Source organism: Oncorhynchus mykiss, chromosome 2, assembly GCF_013265735.2.
Source record: "Oncorhynchus mykiss isolate Arlee chromosome 2, USDA_OmykA_1.1, whole genome shotgun sequence".
Lineage (NCBI taxonomy): Eukaryota > Metazoa > Chordata > Actinopteri > Salmoniformes > Salmonidae > Oncorhynchus > Oncorhynchus mykiss.
The window spans coordinates 36417893-36443819 of record NC_048566.1 but is presented as its reverse complement, the minus strand read 5'-3'; the positions used below and the strand labels follow the sequence as shown (position 1 = coordinate 36443819).

Below are 25927 nucleotides of genomic sequence, written 5' to 3'. Positions count from 1 at the left end.
AACCTGCTACGTAAATTCAACTAACCATTGTCATTTTCGTTCCCCTAACTTTTGTTGTTAGTTCCCCCTAACCGCCAACGTAAATTCTCCCCATAATTCTCTTTTATTGTTACGACGCAACTAGCAACCTCGTCTCAGATAAAGACGTGCAGTACTATAATTTCTCCAAGAAGCATGATAAGTTATGTCAGCCTAATATTTACTCTAAAGTTCAACCACTATCCCATTCATAATGTAACCTAACGTAATGTAGCATATCATACTAAATGGAGTGACACAGATTTACCTACAGAATAATATGAATTGCCCTGAGACCACGTTCGGAACACAGAGTAGAGCACAGAAACACCAATAGCAAATCAAAGAAGTGGAGGGAAAGTTATAGGCATCGGACAGCACTGTGTGTACCCATTAGGAGCTGGCCACACACACACACACACACACACACACACACACACACACACACACACACACACACACACACACACACACACACACACACCCTTAGGAGAGAGAAACTTAGGGCTGAGCCCTTGCTGTTATTAACTGACAGTATATTGGAAAAGTGCGTTAGTTGGGATTTGGAGAGGCCATAGGGTTAGAAGAAATACACACTGTGGTTTCCATTCTACTGACACAAAGAACGGAACTGCCATACACATTCAATCTATATCTGTCACGTTACTGTTCCTTTCTGACACCTGGATACGTTCCGTGTGTCTCGAATGTCCATTTCCTAATCTAACACAGATTGTTTTAGCATTATTCTCCATTGTCCTTTCGCTGCCTTTGACAATGTATCCTCATCTGATTTAATTGCATCTGCAGAGGGAGAGTCTGACAGTGAGATTCTGGGGTCTAATGGAATATGAACGACATCAATTACAGCTCATGTTTTATGTGAGAGCCGCCTGCCATTTCAACTGTATCGGAGAGCATGCGTTAAGTCTATGAAGATGTACAGCACAGACGTGCAATTCTCTTTATGTATCTGGTAGAGGTCGACCGATTATGATTTTTCAAAGCCGATACAGATTATTGGAGGACCAAAAAAATCGGGTATCGATTAATCAGACGATTTTTATTTTTTTTATTTGTAATAATGACAATTACAACAATACTGAATTTTAACTTAATATATTATATTAAGTTAAATAAAATCAATTTAGCCTCAAGTAAATAATGAAACATGTTCAATTTGGTTTAAGTAATGCAAAAACAAAGTGTTGGAGAAGAAAGTAAAAGTGCAATATGTGCTATGTAAGAAAGCTAACGTTTCAGTTCCTTGCTCAGAACATGAGAACATATGAAAGCTGGTGGTTCCTTTTAACATGAGTCTTCAATATTCCCAGGTAAGAAGTTTTAGGTTATTATAGGAATTATAGGACTATTTCCCTCTATACCATTTGTATGTCATTAACCTTTGACTATTAGATGTTCTTATAGGCACTTTAGTATTGCCAGTGTAACAGTATAGCTTCCGTCCCTCTCCTCGCTCCTCACTGGGCTCGAACCAGCAACACAACGACAACAGCCACCATCGAAGCAGCGTTACTCATGCAGAGTAAAGGGAACAACTACTAGAAGGCTCAGAGCGAGTGAGGTTTGAAACGCTAGTCGCGCACGCTAACTAACTAGCCATTTCACTTCGGTTACACCAGCCTCATCTCGGGAGTTGATAGGCTTGAAGTCATAACCAGCGCAATGCTTGAAGCACAACGAAGAGCTGCTGGCAAAACGCACGAAAGTGCTGTTTGAACGAATGTTTACGCGCCTGCTTCTGCCTACCACCGCTCAGTCAGATACTTAGATACTTGTATGCTCAGTCAGATTATATGCAACGCAGTACACGCTAGATAATATCTAGTAATATCATCAACCATGTGTAGTTAACTAGTGATTATGATTGATTGTTTTTTATAAGATAAGTTTAATGCTAGCTAGCAACTTACCTTGGCTTACTGCATTCGCGTAACAGGCTTCTTGTGGAGTGCAACGAGAGAGAGGCAGGTCGTTATTGCGTTGGACTAGTTAACTGTAAGGTTGCAAGATTGGATCTCCCGAGCTGACAAGGTAAAAATCTGTCGTTCTGCCCCTGAACGAGGCAGTTAACCCACCGTTCCTAGGCCGTCATTGAAAATAAGAATGTGTTCTTAACTGACTTGCCTAGTTAAATAAAGGTATATATAAAAAATAAAAATAAAAAATCAGCAAATCGGCGCCCAAAAATACCGATTTCCGATTGTTATGAAAACTTGAAATCGGCCCGAATTAATCGGCCATTCCGATTAATCGGTCGACCTCTAGTATCTGGAAAGCATCAGTTTCAGTACTGTCCGTAAGTCAAGCTCAGTCACGGCAGACTTTCCTATACAGACACACACACAGTGCAATCTTCCTCAACCATTTACAGTCAGAAGGGTCGAGGGCAGTATGGATGTCAGAATCACCACTAAGTGACCTGGTGTGACATTGGAGAAAATACCAATGCTTTGGATCGAGCACCTGGAAACTCATTGCGTCAACAGCCAGCAGAGCCTCAGCCGACCCCCTGTGAAGGAAGCACTCCTCAGACTTCCCCGGGGCCACTGCTGACCCCAACTGAGACAGACAGAATCAGTGTGATTGAAGCCTTCTGATATATTACCTGCCTCCCAGACTCACTGCAGAGAGAGAGGGAGAGTGTGCAAGTGAATATTCTCTCTCTTTCTTCCCTCGTCTCGCTCTTTACTCACTCCCTGTTCTTCTCTTCCTCTTTCCCCTCTCTCAAGCGCCAGCTCTCTACTCTCTCTCCCTCTCTCTGTCATTCTCTCTCCCTCTTTCTCTCTCTCTCTCTACTCCCTCCCTAGCTGGCACTTTAAGCTTGATTGTGCTGTGCTCGGCTCGTTGGCTAATGGTCACCACCGAATGAATCGCGACCATCCATCTCGTTTTACTGGGGGGAAAACAAGGTCAATGTTCCTGCCACAGTTTCACTCTTTTTCTCTTTATTTTCTCCCCAAAAACAAGCAGACACTATTGAATTACAGTACAATTGTGCTCCTCATTTGCCTGTAGCCTACACTTAAAAAATGTCCATCTGCCAAAGCTAGACGGGCCCAAGGATCATATACAGTTGAAGTCGGAAGTTTACAAACACCTTAGATAAATACATCTGAACTCAGTTTTTCACAATTCCTGACATTTAATCCTAGTAAAGATTCCCGGTCTTAGGTCAGTTAGGATCACCACTTTATTTTAAGAACGTGAAATGTCAGAATAATAGTAGAGAGAATTATTTATTTCAAAGTTGATTGATTTCGTCATATTCCCAGCGGGTCAGAAGTTTACATACACTCAATTAGTATTTGGTAGCATTGCCTTTAAATGGTTTAACTTGGGTCAAACGTTTCGCGTAGCCTTCCACAAGCTTCCCACAATAAGTTGGGTGAATTTTGGCTCATTCCCCCTGACAGAGCTGGTGTAACTGAGTCAGGTTTGTAGGCCTCCTTGCTCACTCACACAAGCTTTTTCAGTTCTGCCCACAAATGTTCTATTGGATTAAGGTCAGGGCTTTGTGATGGCCACTCCAATACCTTGACTTTGTTGTCCTTCAGCCATTTTGCCACAACTTTGGAAGTATGCTTGGGGTCACTGTCCATTTGGATGACCCATTTGCAACCAAGCTTGAACTTCCAGACTGATGTCTTGAGATGTTCCTTCAATATATTCACATAATTTCCCCCTCCATGATGCCATCTATTTTGTGAAGTGCACAGTCTGCAGAAAAGCACCCACACAACATGATGCTGCCACCCCAGTGCTTCACGGTTGTGATGGTGTTCTTTGGCTTGCAAGCCTCCCCCTTTTTCCTCCAAACGTAGCGATGGTCATTATGGCCAAGCAGTTCTATTTTTGTTTCATCAGACCAGAGAAAATCTCTCCAAAAAGTATGATCTTTGTCCCCATGTGCAGTTGCAAACCGTAGTCTGGCTTATTTATGGTGGTTTTGGAGTAGTGGCTTCTTCCTTGCTGATTGCCCGTTAAGATTATGTCGATATAGGACTCGTTTTACTGTGGATATAGATACTTTTGTACCTGTTTCTTCCAGCATCTTCACATTGTCCTTTGCTGTTGTTCTGGGATTGATTTGCACTTTTCGCACCACAGTACGTTCATCTCTAGGAGATAGAACGCGTCTCCTTCCTGAGCGGTATGACGGCTACATGGTCCCATGGTGTTTATACGTACTATTGTTTATACAGATGAACATGGTACCTTCAGGCATTTAGAAATTGCTCCCAAGGATGAACTAGATTTACGGAGGTCTACAATTATTTTTCTGAGGTCTTGGCTGATTTCTTTTGATTTTCCCATGATGTCAAGCAAAGAGGCACTGAGTTTGGTAGGCCTTGAAATACATCCACAGGTACACCTCCAATTGACTTAAATTATGTCAATTAGCCTATCAGAAGCTTCTAAAGCCATGACATAATTTTCTGGAATTTTTCCAAGCTGTTTAAAGGCACAGCCAACTTAGTGTATGTAAACTTCTGACCCACTGGAATTGTGATACAGTGAATTATTCGTGAAATAATCTGTTTGTAAACAATTGTTGGAAAAATGACTTGTGTCATGCACAAAGTAGATGTCCTGACCGACTTGCCAAAACAATAGTTTGTTAACAAGAAATGTGTGGCTTTAATGACTACAACCTAAGTGTATGTAAACTTCTGACTTCAACTGTAAGACTTGAATGTAAGACAGTCCGCAGGTGATTGGTTTTCATACTTACAATATTCTCATTGTGGCTCTGCAGGCTTGTAACTATGGATTGGCATCAAGCCTAACATCTCAGACCATTAGTTTGCAAAGCTTTTTGGCACTGTGACCCACTTAAAGCTTTTCAGATGTTCCTCGGCTCTAACAAAATAAACCAAACTATGTCTACTGCCACAACCCAGTCTTTAGATGTGACGCAAGACAGACTGGCAAACCATCGAACCACCAATGTGTCATGACCAACTATTTGGAAAACTGCATTAAACTACTTAGAGGCAATGTTAGCCATAATAGTACGAAGGCCGAGATACTGAGATACTGACACAATGCCATATCAATACTCAGTCAATTGGCATTGCAAATGACAGGTGGTGAAATCTGGGTTGTAGTTACAGATGGAGAAAAGCTTTGACTTTGAAGTCTGTGATAGAACATTGAAAGTTAAATCTGCACCGTCATCATTAGACTAGCAGTGAATCAGCTCTATTCTAGTCATTCTATTTCTATGGATGAGCCATCCTCCAGTCTGGTCTGGAGTCAGATCTTCAGGGAGAGATTTACTGTAGGTCAGCAGAGTTCCACTCAAACAAAAGAGCTCCCGAAGATAGTTGCAGTTTTCATGATGGGGAGAGAAGCAACTCATAACTGGATAATTTGCACGGCTCAATCAGGTGTTTTGTCTTGTTCTGAATATGAGAGCTCAAAAGTTGGGATGCGGTTTTGCAAGAGAGGAAGGGGCGTGAGTTCTAACTGTTTCAGACACAACCACAATATGCACACTCTTCCTGTCTTCAAGAGGAGTAGTTTCACCATAGAACATGTGATCAAAACACAGCCCCATATATACTAGAGCTGGGAGATATGGACAAAAATCTATTTCGCGATAAATTGCCTGAATTGATCCGAAAGCCATAAATAGAACAAATCGTTTATAGCATTAATGTGCATGAATTATCCTTTAAACTACTGCTAATAGTTTGACGACTGTCGCCATCAATTGTCCTACTAACAATCTTACAATTAAGAAACGTATTCAATTTAAAACGTCATGTTTCTCTAGGATAGTCTTGTCAGTGACATACACCACAGTGCAAAGGCCTTTCAGCAAAGCTCTGCATTTAACACAGCAGCAGAAACAGGTGTCATGACGTTGGCCTGGGGGTAGGTTTATGACAGTCATAAATACCTCTTCCCCCCTTTTTCCTCTCTCTACCCTACTGATGTGAAATTTGAAAACCCCTTGGTTAACATAGAGATTCTGGGAACATCAGAAGGTGGGGGGAAATGAACTGTATTCTGGTAATCCGAACAATTGAACATATGCAGTGGTACTTAATGAATATGATGTCAGTTCGGTTGTCATCTGAGACATTCTCATCAATAATAAGATGACATACACTCTACAGTGGAAAGTCTACACATCAGAGTTATCGGATTCACATGGAATTGTTGTTCAATTTAAATGTTTGAATATGAAATTATTTGTGATGGGATGAAATGTGATTTTAGCTTCTAAAATGTGAGATTTGGGTTTTCATAGGGTAGAGCCCTGTGAAGGGACATGGGTTATAAAACTTTTCAAACACGCCCTCCTCTCCCTTCCTATATAAAGCCTTGACAACAATATAATCTCCTGTTCCGAGGATGTGAGGACGACGGTCCGATGTCCGAATGTTTCAGATAATAACTACAGAACGAAGCCAACATCAGCGTGAGCTTTGGTTGCGAATGGTATGAACTTTGAACTCTTATTCACTACAGAAGTGATACCTCCTAGCCGTTGAGTTAGTAACAGCAGCTGCAAACGAGGGTTAGGAAAGAACAGACAGAGTATTCCATCTATCACACAACGACGTTACTACAACGTATCCAGTTGACCACCAGAGACATTCTTCAAAGGACAAAGGACTCGGTTTGGCAACACGGCCTTCCATCTACCACCAACCTACTGAAGCGCAGCTCAGAGGAAATATTTATTGTATTTTCCTTTTTCAAATAGGCGGTAATTTAGAATGCATAAGATACTGTATTTACGATAGCACAGCTTCTTCCTTTGTTACTCAGTCTTCCCGCTCTTTCACTCAAACCCAGACCCTTTTCTTTTGTGTAACAAGCTGTCATATCTGTTCCGCCCGCTAGGGACGTTTTCCTTTATGACATAATTTGTAATCAAGTTATGATTAATTATATGTATGTGTAATTCTGTGTGATTAGTTAGGTATTTAGTAAATAAATAATTAAACCCAATTTTGTATTGCTGATTCAACTTGTTAGCCAGGGTTCGTGAAGATAACCAAGAATTTACAACATTCAGATTGAATTAAGGTGACGATTAATATTGACTACTATTGATGTAAAATATTACTAGGTCTTTAAGAGTTTATTCGGAAGATAACAGCTCTATAAATATTATTTTGTCGTGCCCCGACTCTCTAGTTAATTACATTTACATGATTAGCTCAATCAGGTAATATAAATTCCGGATAAATGATTTTATAGAATAGCACGTCATATCACTTAATCCGGCATAGCCAAAGACACGACACAGGCAACAGGTGATGGAACCATGAGGACACAACAGTCACCATGAAACCTTGCATAATCCTTTGCATCACGACGTATCATGCTGAAGTATGGAAGTGGATCGAGCAACACGGATTTGGAGAGGTATGACAATGAGTGTGTGGAATTGTTTGTCGAGAGTGGTTCTTTGCAAAACTGTCCGCTATAGCTTAATCATTTCCCTGCGATTCTTATCAGTTTCATAATCTCCTCATTACCCACATACCTTTCCTCTTCTGCCGCATTCTGCTGCATAAACACTTGAGGCCTTGTGGTTTAGGGTTCTTTCCGAAACTGTTAACGAACTCCAGCACGGAACATACAGGCTACACACAGAGTCCTACTACACCTCTGTTACTCCCAGATATCACCACCACTGATCTACTCCGCTGACTCCACTGAGCCTCCAAGGCATCAGAAGACTTTGTTTTTCATTACAAGGGATTCACAGCTGCATTTCTCACCTAATTTGTTCACGGCAGACCTCCTTATTTTCTCTCTCCAGTCAAGATTAACAAGCGAGAAGACACCACCATTGCCGAGGGGGGTTGTAGTTGTAGTTGCAGTGGTATATTTTTTATTTTAACATTTATTTAACACGGCAAGTCAGTTAAGAACAAATTCTTATGTACAATGACGGCTTACACCGGCCAAACCCGGACAACGCTGGGCCAATTGTGCGCCGCCCTATGGGACTCCAAATCACAGCCGGTTGTGATAAAGTCTGGATTCAAACCAGGGTGTCTGTAGTGACACCTCTAGCACTGAGATGCAGTGCCTTAGACCGCTGCGCCACTCGGGAGCCAAAAACCAGCAAAGATGCAAACCTCACTGTGAATAACCCCAGCTAATAAAATGTTAGTTTCTCATACTCCTTCCCTTCCATTGATGTTAGAGAACCGAGGTTCAGCCCCTTGTCACATACACTTAGAGTGTAATTAATGATCCGCAATCTGGCTCGAACACACACACATAACCAATTGTTAGTCGCTTATCGAGGCTGTTTATTTCTTGTTTGTTTTCTTTTTCGATGGACATAGTAGGCAGAGAATTGGAAATTGCCTTTCCCGAGCCAATCATGCAAACTCAATGGAAGAAATGGGAATCTGTGCTATGGTCCCTAATGAGTAACAGAGTAACATTACCTCTGTTTGATTAAGAGCTTAATTGTGATTATAATTAACAAATATAACCTCATCTGGCCACGACGGCCTTCTAAGTGGCCAGTTAATTAAAGGGCTAATTCCCAACCAATGTTGACCGAGGTGAAAATCGCTCCGGAAACGCTCGGGTGGACTGGCGTTATCCATTTCCTTGTTCCTCGTTAATGGAACCGTGTCACACAATGTAGAATTGGAGATCGAGACAGAAGACACTGTAGGTATAAGAAGCTAGTATTGTCCGCACAGCACTGCATACTGTATTTCCCCATAGAGGCCCTTATAACCTGATTCACTCACAGACCTGGTTTCTAAGAGAATAGGCTCATTCAACAGGAATACAGCTTCTACGCTGACCTGAAAGCGTCTTTGTGTGTCCTTGGGCAAGATGCTTGAGCTGTATGAATGAATGATTTCTAGAATATGACTTACTACAGTAATAACATATGGTATAGATGGCAGACCCGTTGAAAATATCAGGGAACAGAAGTTTAGCCTAGTTGTTGTCCCTTGTAGTAGCAGAACTGTCGCTGTGACAGAGCTAAAAGACCCAAAAAGACAGACATGGTAAGAGGACAGGGGAGAGAGGGAAAGAGAGAGATGGTAAGAGGACAGGGGAGAGAGGGAAAGAGAGAGACATGGTAAGAGGACAGGGGAGAGAGGGAAAGAGAGATACATGGTAAGAGGACAGGGGAGAGAGGGAACGAGAGAGACATGGTAAGAGGACAGGGGAGAGAGGGAAAGAGAGAGACACAGGTAGAGGACAAGCAGGAAGGGAGAGTGAGAGAGAGTTATGGGGACTGGTGAGCCTGGCCCTCTCTAGTGTCTCCTCTTTGACCTGCGCTGTTCGGAGATGTGCCAGATTTACACACATCTTGTTTCTGACCAATTAGACAGGAATAAAAGCTGGGGATGGGGCCGCGGGTTAAAACTGGGCCACTTAACACTCATTCTCTCCCTCTCCCTCTCTTCATTTCCCTTTCTGGCATTTACAGGGGCAGGAGGGAGAATATAGCCTGTGCGGCAGGTAGCCCAGTGGTTAAAGCATTAGGCCAGTAACCGGAAAGGTTGCTGGATTGAATCCCCGAGCTGACAAGGTAAAAATCTGTCGTTCTGCCCCTGAAAATGGCAGTTATCCCACTGTTCCTTGGTAAGCCGTCATTGTAAATAAGAATTTGTTCTTAACTGACTTGCCTAGTTAAATAAATCTACATTTTTTTTTTTTAAATGTTAAAGATGAAGACAAAAAAAAGCAGTCTCATTTGGCACCTAGTAGAGATGTCAACTCCACCTGCGGTCAAACAGGGCCTGGGTATTGTTCCTGCCCTCACACACTCACGCATACATGTGGGCGCTTGTGTGAGAACTGAGCGGTCAGAAAGCATGTGCAGTGTGGCATGACAGTTGAACTGTACGAGCATGAGCACACACAGAGGCAGAATCCCATGTCCTGTATGACTCTGTCTGTCTCCATCTTTCCTCTCACACAGTAACCAGTCCTTGACAACACAGTGGGAGGGAAACGTTAATTTTCTCCCTCTCCCTTTTGCTCTGTCTCATTGCTTTGTCTCACTTCCTTCCGATCTCTCTCTCACTCTCTCTCTCTCTCACTTTCTCTCTCTCACTCTCTCTCTCTCTCACTCTCTCTCTCTCACTCTCTCTCTCACTTTCTCTCTCTCTCTCTCTCACTCTCTCTCACTCTCTCTCTCACTCTCTCTCTCACTTTCTCTCTCACTCTCTCTCTCTCTCACTTTCTCTCACTCTCTCACTCTCTCTCTCACTTTCTCTCTCTCGCTCTCTCTCTCTCACACTCTCACTCTCTCTCTAACTCTCTCACTCTCTAACTCTCTAACGCTTGCTCTCTCTCTCTCTAACTCTCTCTCTCTCTAACTCTCTAACTTGCTCTCTCTCTCGCGCCCCCTCTGGTGTCTATGCAGCAAATACTGTCAGCGATAGCAGCGACAGGGTGCAGCTAATGACACAGAGGGGAGGGAGATGTGCTCATTAGTCCTTTCCACGTTAGTGTGCAACATGGACGAGTCTCTGCCTGAAGAGGGAAGAGAGTGAAGCCATAGGCCTGGGAGAGACAGATATGAGAGCGGGCGAGAGGGAGAGAGAGAGAGATTACAATGTTTTTTTTTATGGGAATAAGGAATAGTCTAACAAGTCAAATGGAAGTCTAAAGAACAAAAAAACAAAAACGCAAAAACATAATTTACTCCAACTTCAACGTAATTTCCAAAACGTAAAATCCCAAATCTGTGGTCCTGTGGCCCCAAAAACAAGGCCAACACTGCGAGTGAACTGTAAGACCAGGTTGCTTTTACTGGGAAGTGACCCAGCACACAGGCAACGGTAAACAAGTAGGGTTGCATGTGAAAAGTACAACAAACAAACTGATTTCCCGGACGAGGAGGGGGCGGGAGAGGGCAGATCGAAATGTAGCATGTTCTACAGAAAAGTGTTCCTGTGTCATTTGGCAACACATCTGTAGAAAGTCAAATGGTTAAGTCCGCCACGTCAGCAAATCCCTTTTTTCTACCTCTAGCTGTATGTGACTTCGGGACTCTCAGTCCGTTTAACTCCAATGTGAGCTAAACGACGCTCTAATACAAATACACCCACCACAACACACACACTCGGAGCTCAAAAAACCTCTCCCTGAATTGAGAGAAAATAAGTTGCGTAATAAATAGGTCCTCCCTTCACTTGGTGTTTATGAAGTAGTGGGCTACTCTCTCCCTTAAACAGTGAGGCACCGATGATAGCCTCAAAGTGCCTTCCCTGGTAGAGAGGCCAGGCAGAATTAGTCTCGAAACCCTGACCCTAGGAAACAGTGACTAGGGTCTGGTTTCAATTGCAGACTCTTTTTGCAACTTCAATAGGGGGGGAATTGTTCCGAGGTGGGTCCTCTTCAGACAGACAACTCTCCCAACGAATCACAAGGCAGACATGCCAGAACGTCGCGATTCAAAATCATTCTTTGCAGTCAAAACCTTTGCAGTGGTTTTAGTGAAGGTAGTTGATGCAAACTAGCCACATTTCCGAAACGCAATCCAAAAAAATGTACCTCAATGGTCTCCATCATGCTAGCTACGATGTACTATTTCATTCAAGCAGATAAAGTAGTAACCTAGGCAGTGATGTAGTTCCTCCAGTGGTTCCCAAACTTGTTATAGTTCCCCTTCAAACATTCAACCTCAAGCTGCGAACCCCCTCTAGCACCAGGGTCAGCGCACTCTCAAATGTTAGTTTTTTTGTTTGCCACACACACACTATACGATACATTTATTAAACATAAGAATGACTGTTTTTGTCACAACCCGGCTCGTGGGAAGTGACAAAGAGCTCTTATAGGACCAGGGCACAAATAACAATATAATAACAATCATTTTGCTCTTTATTTAGCCATCTTTTTCAAATGTGAATCACATTTTTATTTGGCGTACCCCCGACGGCACGCGTACCCCCGACGGCACGCGTACCCCAGTTTGGGAATACCTGCTCTATGCAAACACAGTCCATCATTGAAACCAGACCCTAGTCACTGTTGCCTAGGATCGGCTTTACGAGACTAAGGCATTCAAGATGTGCTGTAACATAATATTTTCCTTCCAGAGAGGAAGCTCCCTTCCTGGCTCTCAACACACACACACACACACAGGCGCGCGCGCACACACTCGCGCACACACACACACACAAAGGCAAGGTAATCTAGGCCTTGTGACTCTATTTAAGAGGGAAACACACTCACATACCTCTTGAAAAGCATGCCCCTACAGAGACTTGCCCTGGAGCTAGTGCCCTCTGTACAAAGGGAGCGGGGGAAAAACTGCCTTCATTGCAAAAAGGATGCAAGCTAACAGCTCCTCTCCAATGCCATCCTTCCTTTCCTCTCTCCTGTTCTCTCGCTTCACTCATTTCTTCCCCCCGGGCTCTTTCCTGTGGGGATGGGCATCACCTGACATTGTTCGACTTACATCTACTCAAACCACCGTGACTGTACTCTGCTTCAGTCACAGAAATGTTTCTTTGTCTGTGCACAGGCCGACACAAGCAGAGTAGGTATTGCATTGACGTGTCTGTAATATCACGCTCAGCTGCTATTGACTTGCGCAATATTCCAATACACAACGGGCTCAGCTGCAAACTCCTCCACATGCGCGGGCCAGAGAAAACAACGGGCTCACATAACCAACCCCAGCGTCTGACATTTGCACTTCTTCCACCGAGCCAGTGACGAAACACAAACATTTCCCGCTCCTCCACCCCCACAGAGACCCGCAGGGAGGGAGGGGAAAAAAAAACATCCTTCCTTTCCAACCTTCCTTGAAGTCATCTCAAATCTAATTGGTTGGATTGGTGAAAGCAATATAGGATGGTAATGTTGCTTATTAGGCTATACCTATCCAATCAATTATAGACCTGTGCTTACCTCAAGGAAACAAGACAGGAAACCAAGAAGGAAACAAGGAAGGTAACAACGAAGGATGGATTTTGAAAATATTCCAGGGGCATGGCCCCGCTCGGTAAGCGGCAATTTCCCAGCCCAGGGTGAAGTCCCCTCGTGCACCTGGCCCTTAGCTGGAGACAGGAACAGGAGGTTGAGGGAGGTCACCGCCCACAGCCGGTTGGAGGACAGCAGCAGAACACAGCGCCTATTTTTAACAGGAGCTTCTAATTCAACCAGTCACCCATTTCTTTTTCACAACTCATAAGGGTTTTCACAAGATAGACAGTCAACATATCTTCAGAAGGTGGCTGGTGGTGTTTCTTTGGGGGGTTGTGAGGGGGTGGGAGACTGATTAACTCTACAGTGGTGGAAGTGAGAGACGACAAAACAATACGTTTTATGAGGTACAATTTGCTTGTTGTTCACCATGATGTTCCGCTGGTTGTGGGAATACGTCAAGAGTAACCTCAAAAGTACTCGCTCAGAGTGAGTTTTCATTCGGGAAAAGGACAACTGATTTGGCCTTAAATGATCTGTCGTCCTCAGACAAGTCTGACAAAGCAGATGATGCTTATATGCTGGACTGGTGTTTGGATGTTCAGTTTGTTATGACAGTTGTGGCAACCCTTCAGAACACAATTACCCAACATCTTATTCAAATGACAAGCAACATGGTCAAAACACAAGCCGAGATACGCACCCACATGCACGAGTATGGGCACGCACGCACACACACACACACACAGAACCCTGGGGGACTGTAGCCTTATCGCAACATAGGGAGGCTCTCTGCCACAGAAAGCCTGCAATGTGTCTGTCCCTCCGCTGCAGTACTCTGAACAGCAAGCAGTGACGCTGATCCCCTTCACTGTGTTACGGTGTCCCCATACAAATATCACACACACACACACACATATTCATTGTGTCCTCACGTTGCAGTCGTACATTCAGCACATTCACTGCCTGTATTTGCCTGTGCCGACACATCCAGCTCTAGAAAAATACATAGAGAGAAGAGAGCAAATCTTTGGGAGGGAGACACTTTTAAAAAGAGCTGCTTCATGTTTGGTGTGTGTTTACTGTGCAGACAGTAAGATAAGACAGATAAAGAGGTGTGTGTACATGTGCGTAAATGTGTGTGTGTGTGTGTGTATTCCTCGATTCATGTCAGACGTTCTGTTTGCTCTGACGATTGTGTTTGTTCTGACGTGCCTCCGCAGCAGCCCCCTGCACCGTAACTACACTCTGCTTTTCTACACTGGCTAATGACCTTGTCTGAAGGTAAAGTAAGGAAGATGTGAACATTTTAAAAGAGAAGAGGTCAACTTCCTGTTGATTCAGCAATGACTAGAACAGACTTGGGGTAATCTGCCAATAGCCCCCTCCCTGATATCAGCTCTTCAAGAGCCAACGAGGCAGCACCAAAACCATGCAGGATCCCAATGAGGCAGAATATCAGATAGTTAGAAGGATACAGAGGGAGAAATGTCCAAATGGAGGCCATTTCCACCTGATGAGGACTAGCAAAGGACGATTGGCTTGCTGGGCTGTCTGTCCAAACACAAACATGCCCGCACGCACACACACCTGAACAATTGGCTTTGTTTAGAGGCATCATGTCAGTTCTGGCCAGGGAAGAGCCCTCGAACATTTACCTGCCATTGTCTCCTGTGCCATCCTGTCTTGGTGGTTGGCACACACGGGGGGGGGGGGGGGGGGGGGGGGTACTTACCGCCTCTGCATTTTGTTGAGAACCTGAAGCCCATTCACATTTGGCACGAAATGAGCTGAGCGGGCAAACCGTTGGTTTGGGTTGATCATAAGATCACAAGGCAACCCTCTCGCTGCCGTAGCAAGTTATTTTCCCCTCTAATATCTAGTGTTTGTAGCCCTGCTGTTGCAATGTCCGCCACAGCACAGTCAGGCAGCAACTCAATATAGCCCGTGGGGACAATTTGCTACAGCTCATTCTTCATCATACTTCATAAATGCCCGGAATATTAAAGGTTTGGATGCATGTTGTTTTTGTGTTTATCTTACATCTCTATGACTATGTACCCCCGACAAACCACAGGCACGGCCAGCATCTGAAATGGCACCCTATTCCCTACATGGTGCGCTACTTTTGACCAGGACCCATAGGTCTCTGGCCAAAAGTAGTGCACTATGTAGGGAACAGGGTGCCATTTGGGATACGGCCGTGGGATTGGCATTGTGAATGCGAGGGACCAGGAATAGAGACGATGGTTCTGGAACTCTGCCAAAATGGGCTGAAACTGTGGAATCTCATGTGACAATGGGAAACAGCAAGAACAGATACCACTCCAGGGTTCCCCAATAGGAGGCACGCTGTTAGACATAAAAGACTGTAAAATCACCACAAAATCAGCTCAAAGTGATTTTCATTTAGGAAATCTGTTCCCAAGTATTCCCCCCGCATAAATAGAGAGGCATATGTGATCGTATCCCAACGTAATCAAGGTTTGAAAGGATTCTGTTTTTGTCAAATACTATGTCCGTTTGGGATTCTTGGAGTCAATTTGCACTGTACAAATGATTTATAACTATGTTCCAGCCCAACGACCATCAGCTCAAGGAAAAATCGGCCCACAGCTGAATGTAATTGGGGACCCATGCACAACACTATACTGTAGATAGCCTGGCACTAGAGCCAGTCAGATAGTTGTTAACCTCTATGCTTTTCTACAGCACTGTGGGGGGGGGGGGGGGGTTTGGGGGGGGGGAATGTTTCATTCAGTGCTTCATTCAAGGCAGTGCAACTGAAACATACACTAGACTAGAGTGGACACAAATGTTTGGGAGGATGCAGTGGAAATCCCTTCCTTCCAGGTCAGTGGGCCTATACTCAATGACCTCCAGGCAGAAACCTTGCCTATCTCAGCTAAATATAATTGTAAAATGTCACATTGACATTCACTTTCTAAGAGTGCTATCAAAGCTGTAGAAATAAGTCAGGACTTTCCCGCTGATTCAATACTAGGACAAACAGGTTAGTGACCATGGTGTGGGACTGTTGGTTATCACTTAACCACATGACCAAATGACAACATGCCACATCCGTCACATGAAATGTACCAAAGTCATCCACTTCCTGTTTGTCCCAACACTATCCCCTGCCTCCTCTGCTCTCTCCCCTGCCTCCTCTGCTCTCTCCCCTGCCTCCTCTGCTCTCTCTCCCCTGCCTCCTCTGCTCTCTCTCCCCTGCCTCCTCTGCTATCTCCCCTGCCTCCTCTGCTCTCTCCCCTGCCTTCTCTGCTCTCTCTCCCCTGTCTCCTCTGCTCTCTCCCCTGCCTCCTCTGCTCTCTCCCCTGCCTCCTCTGCTCTCTCCCCTGCCTCCTCTTCTCTCTCCCCTGCCTCCTCTGCTCTCTCCCCTGCCTCCTCTTCTCTCTCCCCTGTCTCCTCTTCTCTCTCCCCTGTCTCCTCTGCTCTCTCCCGTCTCTTCTTCTCTCTCCCCTGCCTCCTCTGCTCTCTCCCCTGCCTCCTCTGCTCTCTCCCATGCCTCCTCTTCTCTCTCCCCTGCCTCCTCTGCTCTCTCCCCTGCTCTCTCCTCTTCTCTCTCCCCTGCTCTCTCCTCTTCTCTCTCCCCTGCTCTCTCCTCTTCTCTCTCCCCTGCCTCCTCTTCTCTCTCCCCTGCCTCCTCTTCCCTCTCCCCTGCCTCCCCTGCTCTCTCCCCTGTCTCCTCTTCTCTATCCCCTGCCTCCTCTGCTCTCTATCCCCTGCCTCCTCTGCTCTCTCTCCCCTGTCTCCTCTTCTCTCTCCCCTGCCTCCTCTGCTCTCTCTCCCCTGTCTCCTCTTCTCTCTCCCCTGCCTCCTCTGCTCTCTCTCCCCTGCCTCCTCTGCTCTCTCTCCCCTGTCTCCTCTTCTCTCTCCCCTGCCTCCTCTGCTCTCTCTCCTGTCTCCTCTCCTCTCTCCCCTGCCTCCTCTTCTCTCTCCTGTCTCCTCTTCTCTCTCCCATCTCTCTCACCTGTCTCCTCTTCTCTCTCCCTTGCCTCCTCTTCTCTCTCCCCTGCCTCCTCTTCTCTCTCCCCTGCCTCCTCTTCTCTCTCCCCTGCCTCCCCTGCTCTCTCCTCTTCTCTCTCCCCTGCCTCCTCTTCTCTCTCCCCTGTCTCCTCTTCTCTCTCCCCTGCCTCACCTTCTCTCTCCCCTGCCTCCTCTTCTCTCTCCCCTGTCTCCTCTTCTCTCTCCCCTGCCTCCTCTTCGCTCTCCCCTGCCTCCCCTGCTCTCTCCTCTTCTCTCTCCCCTGCCTCCTCTTCTCTCTCCCCTGCCTCCCCTGCTCTCTCCTCTTCTCTCTCCCCTGCCTCCTCTTCTCTCTCCCCTGCCTCCCCTGCTCTCTCCCCTGTCTCCTCTTCTCTCTCCCATGCCTCCTCTGCTCTCTCTCCCCGGTCTCCTCTTCTCTCTCCCCTGCCTCCTCTGCTCTCTCTCCCCTGTCTCCTCTTCTCTCTCTCCCCTGTCTCCTCTTCTCTCTCCCGTCTCCTTCTCTCTCCCCTGCCTCCTCTGCTCTCTCTCCCCTGTCTCCACTTCTCTCTCCCCTGCCTCCTCTTCTCTCTCCCCTTCCTCCTCTGCTCTCTCCCCTGTCTCCTCTTCTCTCTCCCCTGCCTCCTCTTCTCTCTCCCCTGTCTCCTCTTCTCTCTCCCCTGCCTCCTCTTCTCTCTCCCCTGCCTCCTCTTCTCTCTCCCCTGCCTCCTCTTCTCTCTCCCCTGCCTCCCCTTCTCTCTCCTCTTCTCTCTCCCCTGCCTCCTTTTCTCTCTCCCCTGTCTCCTCTTCTCTCTCCCCTGCCTCCTCTTCTCTCTCCCCTGCCTCCTCTTCTCTCTCCCCTGCCTCCTCTTCTCTCTCCCCTGTCTCCTCTTCTCTCTCCCCTGCCTCCTCTTCTCTCTCCCCTGCCTCCCCTGCTCTCTCCTCTTCTCTCTCCCCTGCCTCCTCTTCTCTCTCCCCTGCCTCCCCTGCTCTCTCCTCTCTCCCCTGCCTCCTCTTCTCTCTCCCCTGCCTCCCGTGCTCTCTCCCCTGTCTCCTCTTCTCTCTCCCCTGCCTCCTCTGCTCTCTCTCCCCGGTCTCCTCTTCTCTCTCCCCTGCCTCCTCTGCTCTCTCTCCCCTGTCTCCTCTTCTCTCTCTCCCCTGTCTCCTCTTCTCTCTCCCGTCTCCTTCTCTCTCCCCTGCCTCCTCTGCTCTCTCTCCCCTGTCTCCACTTCTCTCTCCCCTGCCTCCTCTTCTCTCTCCCCTGCCTCCTCTGCTCTCTCCCCTGTCTCCTCTTCTCTCTCCCCTGCCTCCTCTTCTCTCTCCCCTGCCTCCTCTTCTCTCTCCCCTGCCTCCTCTGCTCTCTCTCCCCTGTCTCCTCTTCTCTCTCTCCACTGTCTCCTCTTCTCTCTCCCCTGCCTCCTCTGCTCTCTCTCCCCTGCCTCCTCTGCTCTCTCCCCCTGCCTCCTCTTCTCTCTCCCCTGTCTCCTCTTCTCTCTCCCCTGCCTCCTCTTCTCTCTCTCCTGTCTCCTCTTCTCTCTCCCCTGTCTCCTCTTCTCTCTCCCCTGCCTCCTCTTCTCTCTCCCCTGCCTCCTCTTCTCTCTCCCCTGCCTCCTCTTCTCTCTCCCCTGCCTCCTCTGCTCTCTCTCCTGTCTCCTCTCCTCTCTCCCCTGCCTCCTCTGCTCTCTCTCCTGTCTCCTCTTCTCTCTCCCCTGCCTCCGTCTCTCTCCCCTGTTTCCTCTTCTCTCTCCCATGTCTCCTCTTCTCTCTCCCCTGCCTCCTCTTCTCTCTCCCCTGCCTCCTCTTCTCTCTCCCCTGCCTCCTCTTCTCTCTCCCCTGCCTCCCCTTCTCTCTCCTCTTCTCTCTCCCCTGCCTCCTTTTCTCTCTCCCCTGTCTCCTCTTCTCTCTCCCCTGCCTCCTCTTCTCTCTCCCCTGCCTCCTCTTCTCTCTCCCCTGCCTCCTCTTCTCTCTCCCCTGTCTCCTCTTCTTTCTCCCCTGCCTCCTCTTCTCTCTCCCCTGCCTCCCCTGCTCTCTCCTCTTCTCTCTCCCCTGCCTCCTCTTCTCTCTCCCCTGCCTCCCCTGCTCTCTCCTCTTCTCTCTCCCCTGCCTCCTCTTCTCTCTCCCCTGCCTCCCGTGCTCTCTCCCCTGTCTCCTCTTCTCTCTCCCCTGCCTCCTCTGCTCTCTCTCCCCGGTCTCCTCTTCTCTCTCCCCTGCCTCCTCTGCTCTCTCTCCCCTGTCTCCTCTTCTCTCTCCCCCTGTCTCCTCTTCTCTCTCCCCTGTCTCCTCTTCTCTCTCCCCTGCCTCCTCTTCTCTCTCTCCTGTATCCTCTTCTCTCTCCCCTGCCTCCTCTTCTCTCTCCCCTGCCTCCCCTTCTCTCTCCTCTTCTCTCTCCCCTGCCTCCTTTTCTCTCTCCCCTGTCTCCTCTTCTCTCTCCCCTGCCTCCTCTTCTCTCTCCCCTGCCTCCTCTTCTCTCTCCCCTGCCTCCTCTTCTCTCTCCCCTGTCTCCTCTTCTTTCTCCCCTGCCTCCTCTTCTCTCTCCCCTGCCTCCCCTGCTCTCTCCTCTTCTCTCTCCCCTGCCTCCTCTTCTCTCTCCCCTGCCTCCCCTGCTCTCTCCTCTTCTCTCTCCCCTGCCTCCTCTTCTCTCTCCCCTGCCTCCCGTGCTCTCTCCCCTGTCTCCTCTTCTCTCTCCCCTGCCTCCTCTGCTCTCTCTCCCCGGTCTCCTCTTCTCTCTCCCCTGCCTCCTCTGCTCTCTCTCCCCTGTCTCCTCTTCTCTCTCCCCCTGCCTCCTCTTCTCTCTCCCCTGTCTCCTCTTCTCTCTCCCCTGCCTCCTCTTCTCTCTCTCCTGTCTCCTCTTCTCTCTCCCCTGTCTCCTCTTCTCTCTCCCCTGCCTCCTCTTCTCTCTCCCCTGCCTCCTCTTCTCTCTCCCCTGCCTCCTCTTCTCTCTCCCCTGCGTCCTCTTCTCTCTCCCCTGCCCCCTCTTCTCTCTCCCCTGCCTCCCCTGCTCTCTCCCCTGTCTCCTCTTCTCTCTCCCCTGCCTCCCCTGCTCTCTCCCCTGTCTCCTCTTCTGTCTCCCCTGCCTCCTCTTCTCTCTCCCCTGCCTCCTCTTCTCTCTCCCCTGCCCCCTCTTCTCTCTCCCCTGCCTCCCCTGCTCTCTCCCCTGTCTCCTCTTCTCTCTCCCCTGCCTCCCCTGCTCTCTCCCCTGTCTCCTCTTCTCTCTCCCCTGCCTCCCCTGCTCTCTCCCCTGTCTCCTCTTCTGTCTCCCCTGCCCTCTCCCCTGCCTCCTCTTCTCTCTCCCCTGCCTCCTCTTCTCTCTCCCCTGTCTCCTCTTCTGTCTCCCCTGCCTCCTCTTCTCTCTCCCCTGCCTCCTCTTCTCTCTCCCCTGCCCCCTCTTCTCTCTCCCCTGCCTCCCCTGCTCTCTCCCCTGTCTCCTCTTCTCTCTCCCCTGCCTCCCCTGCTCTCTCCCCTGTCTCCTCTTCTCTCTCCCCTGCCTCCCCTGCTCTCTCCCCTGTCTCCTCTTCTGTCTCCCCTGCCCTCTCCCCTGCCTCCTCTTCTCTCTCCCCTGCCTCCTCTTCTCTCTCCCCTGTCTCCTCTTCTGTATCCCCTGCCTCCCCTGCTCTCTCCCCTGTCTCCTCTTCTCTCTCCCCTGTCTCCTCTGCCCTGAGTCAGTGAGGATGTGTGACACAGTACAGACATACGCTCTCCCTCTCAGGTATTACTGGACTTCCCAGAGCTGAACAACAGCAGGCTGATGCCATACCCCTGGAGATAGTCCTGTAGCAGTCTGCCCAGAGCAAGTTGGTTATGCAAACATAATAGCAGTGTGTGTGCAGACAGTGCTGTGTGTGTGTTTGCCCATAAAATCATCTTCATTATCCTCAATGCCTCATATGCATTGCTTCTACACCTGCATTGCTTGCCGTTTGGGGTTTTAGGCTGGGTTTCTGTACAGCACTTTGAGATATCAGCTGATGTACGAAGGGCTATATAAATCAATTTGATTTGATATCTACAACCATTGTGTTATGCACTAACCATTATGCATATCATTTTGCATAGTCACTGACAATTTGTGTGACTGTAAGATGTCTAGCCTAAAACATTATCAGAGATCACAGAGAGCATGTTTGGACCATCTTTTCCATATTATTGGGAGGTGAACCCCCCTTCTGGCCAGTGGCCACATCAAAAACCCTCTTTTCATAGGAAGCTTAATGCTTAATTATGCACATGTTGATGACTTGTATATTACATTGCAGTGGCATTTCTTATTGTGACAATTGGTCTGCAATGCCTTGACAGTTTAGGACTGGGATCCCCCAGCTGTTGTGTAGATAACTGTATTACACTGTGACTGCTTATCATCTTACCTCCTTGACTTTCTCCCGACGCTGAAGGGTCTGAGGGTCGCTCGGCTTGCCATGTTCGATCCCCAAGGGCGGCTTTAGCAGACATTTTTTAAACTTGTTGTAATCGAAAGAAGTATCCGTGTTGGCACCCTGGTTAGAAGACGAGGTCACTTTCTCATCCTTAGAAGCGGACTCCGTTTTAGACCTCGACAGCATCATGTCCTCCAACGCTTCCCCGCCAGCGTCTTTCTTATCAGTTTTAGCCTCATTGGTGACAGAGGGCTTGCGGCTCAAGGCTTTGAGTTTTGTGCTCGTCTCCCCTTTGGCCGAGGTGATGCCCCGGAGATGTTCTGGGTCCTTTGCGCCCTTCTTAAGATGCTCCCTCACATCATTCTCAGACCCTACCGTTACTGGTTGGCTCTCCGTCTTTGAGAGAAAAATACGTTTCAAACGGACAGAGTCAGGTAGGAAGAATAAGGCCCCGAAACACAGAGTTACCAAGCCCGAGAGAAAAAGTAGAAACACGAATTTCTGGGATAGGCGAAGACCCATGCCCGATGCTGACACACCGGGCAACTTTCGGAAAACCATTGAAATTGTTTTTCTTTATGATTGCCTTAATTTATTCAGCAGTAGGCTATAGGTTACAGTGGTTGTACAACACTCCACTTTCACACCCTCTCCGCTGGAAAGCTCCCCTATGTGTCCTTGTTGCATGTGTAAAAGTTGATATGAGGGGTTGAAAAACACACCCTTGTGACAAACTGATTGCCACGACTCTCCTTATCGTGCAATCGATTGGACCTGCATAGGTAAAGGTTACCTTTCAAATGTAGCAATCGCGTTTGGCAATGAGACCAATAATGTGCACATCACATTAGCATGTATTGGTTATGACAGTCATAGCACATGCGTTTGATGTTTTTCAATATCTCACATTCACAAAGAAAACGACAGGTTTCTAATAAATGCCACTGTGTTTGCGTAATCCGCACTAAATCTATGGATGTGAATTAACGAAAAATGCCGGAATCTACACTAAAATGACACAGATGTTGCGTTACTTTACGTAGCCTATTGATCATAAAATGCACCCATCACAAAGCCAAAGTAAAGTTGATCTTATCTTCATTATTCCAAGGCGCGACAATCATTGGCAAATACATCACCGGATGGTAAAAGCATGCGTGGAGCGTCTTTATCAGCAGGTCCGTTCATAGCGGTCCCCGTTGCAGGTCACAGAATGATCTGTAAAACCGAAGAATCACAAGCACAAGCGTCTGGTTTTGTATCCTGTAAGGTAGGCGGATGCTGCTGCTGTATGAACGTGTATATTTATTCATGCCGCCACCGTCAGTTAGAAATCTGCACGTTCTTCAGTCTCTCATCATATCTGAATACGCAGCACACAACCCACACAGCGAAGGTGAACGAAGACCGTGTCGCATACACGCAAGAATTTGTTTTAGCTTCCAAAAAAATCCGTAGAATGGAGGCAACAAAAAAAAAACACCATCCAAGAGATATAGTGCAGCTTGCAGTTCAATCCCATCAACACATCGTGTCTTCCACTCGCCTTCTATGATTTGTCTTCCCGTGCGCACCCTTGCTGTACCGTATTCGCCCGCTTGCTCGCCATCAGCGCAGAGAGGTAGAAATATGATATAAAATATAGGCTAGAGTGAAACGAATACTGTCGCTAAACCGAGTGGGTTGGTCGGGCTCTCTTGATGGATACCCACAGCGGCTTGTCAAAACATGGCAAAGGCATACGAACCCACAGTCGAATGGAGGAACAGCAGCGGGGGGTTTATCGGGCTCTCTGGGCGGTCAATTATGAACCAAAGTGGCTGTGGGTCCTATTCCCAGCATTGGATAATCTCATTTTAGCCTACCGACTGGGTGGGGCATATATATCGATAAAATTTTAGATATTAAACTATTTTTTGCCATCGGCAAAAACAAAATCCATGGCACCGGTCATACATTAATAACTCAAAGTAGCCAAAATAGTCTTCATGATGAATAGACTTCCAAAATGATGTGTATGTCTCTAGACATAAGACAACATCTAATATGAAAGGCAATAACATTGATCAGATTCAACATGGGATGAAGAATCGTACGCGTCCGTTGCGTAGAACAGTATGCTGATCACATGCCAAAAGTTTAGAAAGTTCTACCTCTGCATATAAGAAGAGAGAGGAGGGCAGATGATAAATTGCAGACATACTGTTGTCCGGGGACAACATAAGATAAATGGTCCCAATTAACATGGTGGTAGCCATTAACTAAAGAGCTATGCACAGCACTATCAAACCGAATGGTAGGTGGGGAGGGTGTGGTGGGCACCATCAGAGAGTTTACAGGACAACTTTAATGCATGGTGAACAAAAATAGGTATTATAGTCTCTCTCTTTCTCTGGGCCTAATAATGCTTAGTTTGTGGAATCTTGGGTACATCTGCTTCAGTGACATTGGGCTCAGAATAATGTTCAAATGTGTGTTGAGCAGTTGTTTATGTAATTCTCACACTCTATTTGACCCCAGAGTCTGACTGTCAACACATCCCCCACTGTAGGTGTAATTCAATCAGACTAGCTGCTTGTAATTTGCAGCGAAGCTAGCAAAAGAGAATGAACCGTTAAATTACCCCATGTATTTCTTTGCAACGTGGTCTCAGAGCATTTCTTATAATTCTGTATGTAAATCCGAGACACTCCATTTAGTATGATATATTACATTTAGTATGATATATTACATTTAGTATGATATATTACATTTAGTATGATATATTACATTTAGTATGATATATTACATTTAGTATGATATATTACATTTAGTATGGGATGTATTCATTTGTGGATCCCATCTTCCATTCCCTATGATATGTTATGAATTGTAATTTGTACATTACAAATTTGCAAAGCGTACAATATGGTACAACATTTGCTAACGTATGATATGTTACCAATTCCAATTTGTTGTAGCTCACGTTAACTAGGTGGCTAACGCTAATGGTAGCTAGCTCTAGGTGTTAAGCTAGGAGTTAGGTGAAAGGGTTAAGGTTAGGGGAATGGTTAGCTAACATGCTAAGTAGTTGCAAAGTAGCTACAAAGTAGTAAGCAGTTGCAACGTTGCTAATTAGCCCACATGCTAAAGCTGTCCGTGATGAGATTCGAACACACAACCTTTGGGTTGCCAGACGTTCATAAGGTGTCATAACCAGCTATAAATTAACACAATATATGTCACAACAGGTGTAAATATATGGGTCATGACAGTGTTATCACCCTATTATGACAAGTAATGTCAGCTGTTATGACATGGTTATTATGGTGTCATAACATGTTACGACACTGGGAGTCAAGTAAAATGTTACCAATCAATGTGTTTCAATGGTACAAGTTGCAGTTGAGTTGGCATGGAGATCTGTATGTCAGTGACAGGCTAGTTTATCATGAGGATAAACGAGATGCATAATACACTCCCAGCACTCTTATTGCAAGCAGATGTATCATTCAGTGTATCCTTGAAAAGTACATTTCTTTGTGCCTTGCTTTCTCTCATTGTTGAAACAGTACAGTTCTGAGTGGATGGGTTCACTGCATGGATATCATGTCATACATACTGAATGTTGGTGATCCACAAAACAGCCTTGACACATATGGAAAACAGTGTTATTGGCTGAATAAGGACCACATTGGATCACTGGTGCGTGGAAAATACATACTGGACATACATTTCTCACTTCAGAGGGGAATCACATTGTCCTCTATAATCATTACCCACTGGGCACACAATGGCCGAATCAACGTCGTGTCCACGTCTTTTCAATCAAATGACGTTGAGCCAACATGGAATAGACGTTGAATTGACGTATGTGCCCAGTGGGTAAACAATGATATAAACTTTGTCAGGAAAGACATCTCTTTGTGGTATAGACAAATTGAGTCTTCTGTTTATTAGCCTTCCTTTTCCCTGTTCATCTACATTCAGATCTATGATTTGGCATGCACACGTCGCCATACCATTGAGGCTTACAAATCTGTCGTTCTGCCCCTGAACAGGCAGTTAACCCACCGTTCCTAGGCCGTCATTGAAAATAAGAATTTGTTCTTAACTGACTTGCCTAGTTAAATAAAGGTCAAATAAAAAAAAAAAATGTAATGATCCATCAATAACGCCTATCCTCCCATTCGTTTGGGCTCAGTTTGATCACAGTCGGGCTGTTCTGTGATCCATAAACTCTTCCGTTTGACGGGAAGACGTATGCCTTGTTCCCGTAGTCAAACATTCACCCTGCCTTATCAATGATGCAAGGTTTTATTCATTGTTCAAGCGAGGCACAAGTGGAAAAAGTCCATCTCGGTGTCTTGTTCATTCTAATGCATCAAACAGTGTTGTTGTGGAGACGTATTGGACTGTGCCAGCGTCTGGATTGATAATATCACAGTCGCTGCTATTTCTTTTTTTTAAGCACCCAGGCAAAATAAACCCTGACACTGGAACTAATGGATATAGAGCACGTCTGATGTTTGTTGCTCGACTACGCCAATCAATCCTGTGGGGAGTATAGAGGCCATTTTGACTTGTTGCACAGGAGACAGACCGATAGAGATAGTAGTGCTGACGGCACGGTCTCAGCGTGTGAGAGAAGCCAGCAAGGGCTG

At 46.7% G+C, this 25927-nt stretch overlaps 1 protein-coding gene across 2 annotated transcripts in view; it reads right to left on the bottom strand.

The window, feature by feature from the left end:
- LOC110488866 (mannosyl-oligosaccharide 1,2-alpha-mannosidase IA) overlaps positions 1 to 23069 on the bottom strand; it is a 235310-nt gene extending 212241 nt beyond the window's left edge. Inside the window, exon 1 of one of the 2 annotated variants that reach the window (XM_036947400.1) lies at positions 21276 to 23069. In XM_036947400.1, coding sequence (XP_036803295.1) covers positions 21276 to 21845 — 570 coding nt within the window. In that variant the 5' untranslated portion in view covers positions 21846 to 23069. The remainder of the gene's footprint in view (positions 1 to 21275) is intronic. The other variant, XM_036947408.1, reaches the window with a different exon arrangement.
- Between the last annotated feature and the right edge of the window lie 2858 nt (positions 23070 to 25927).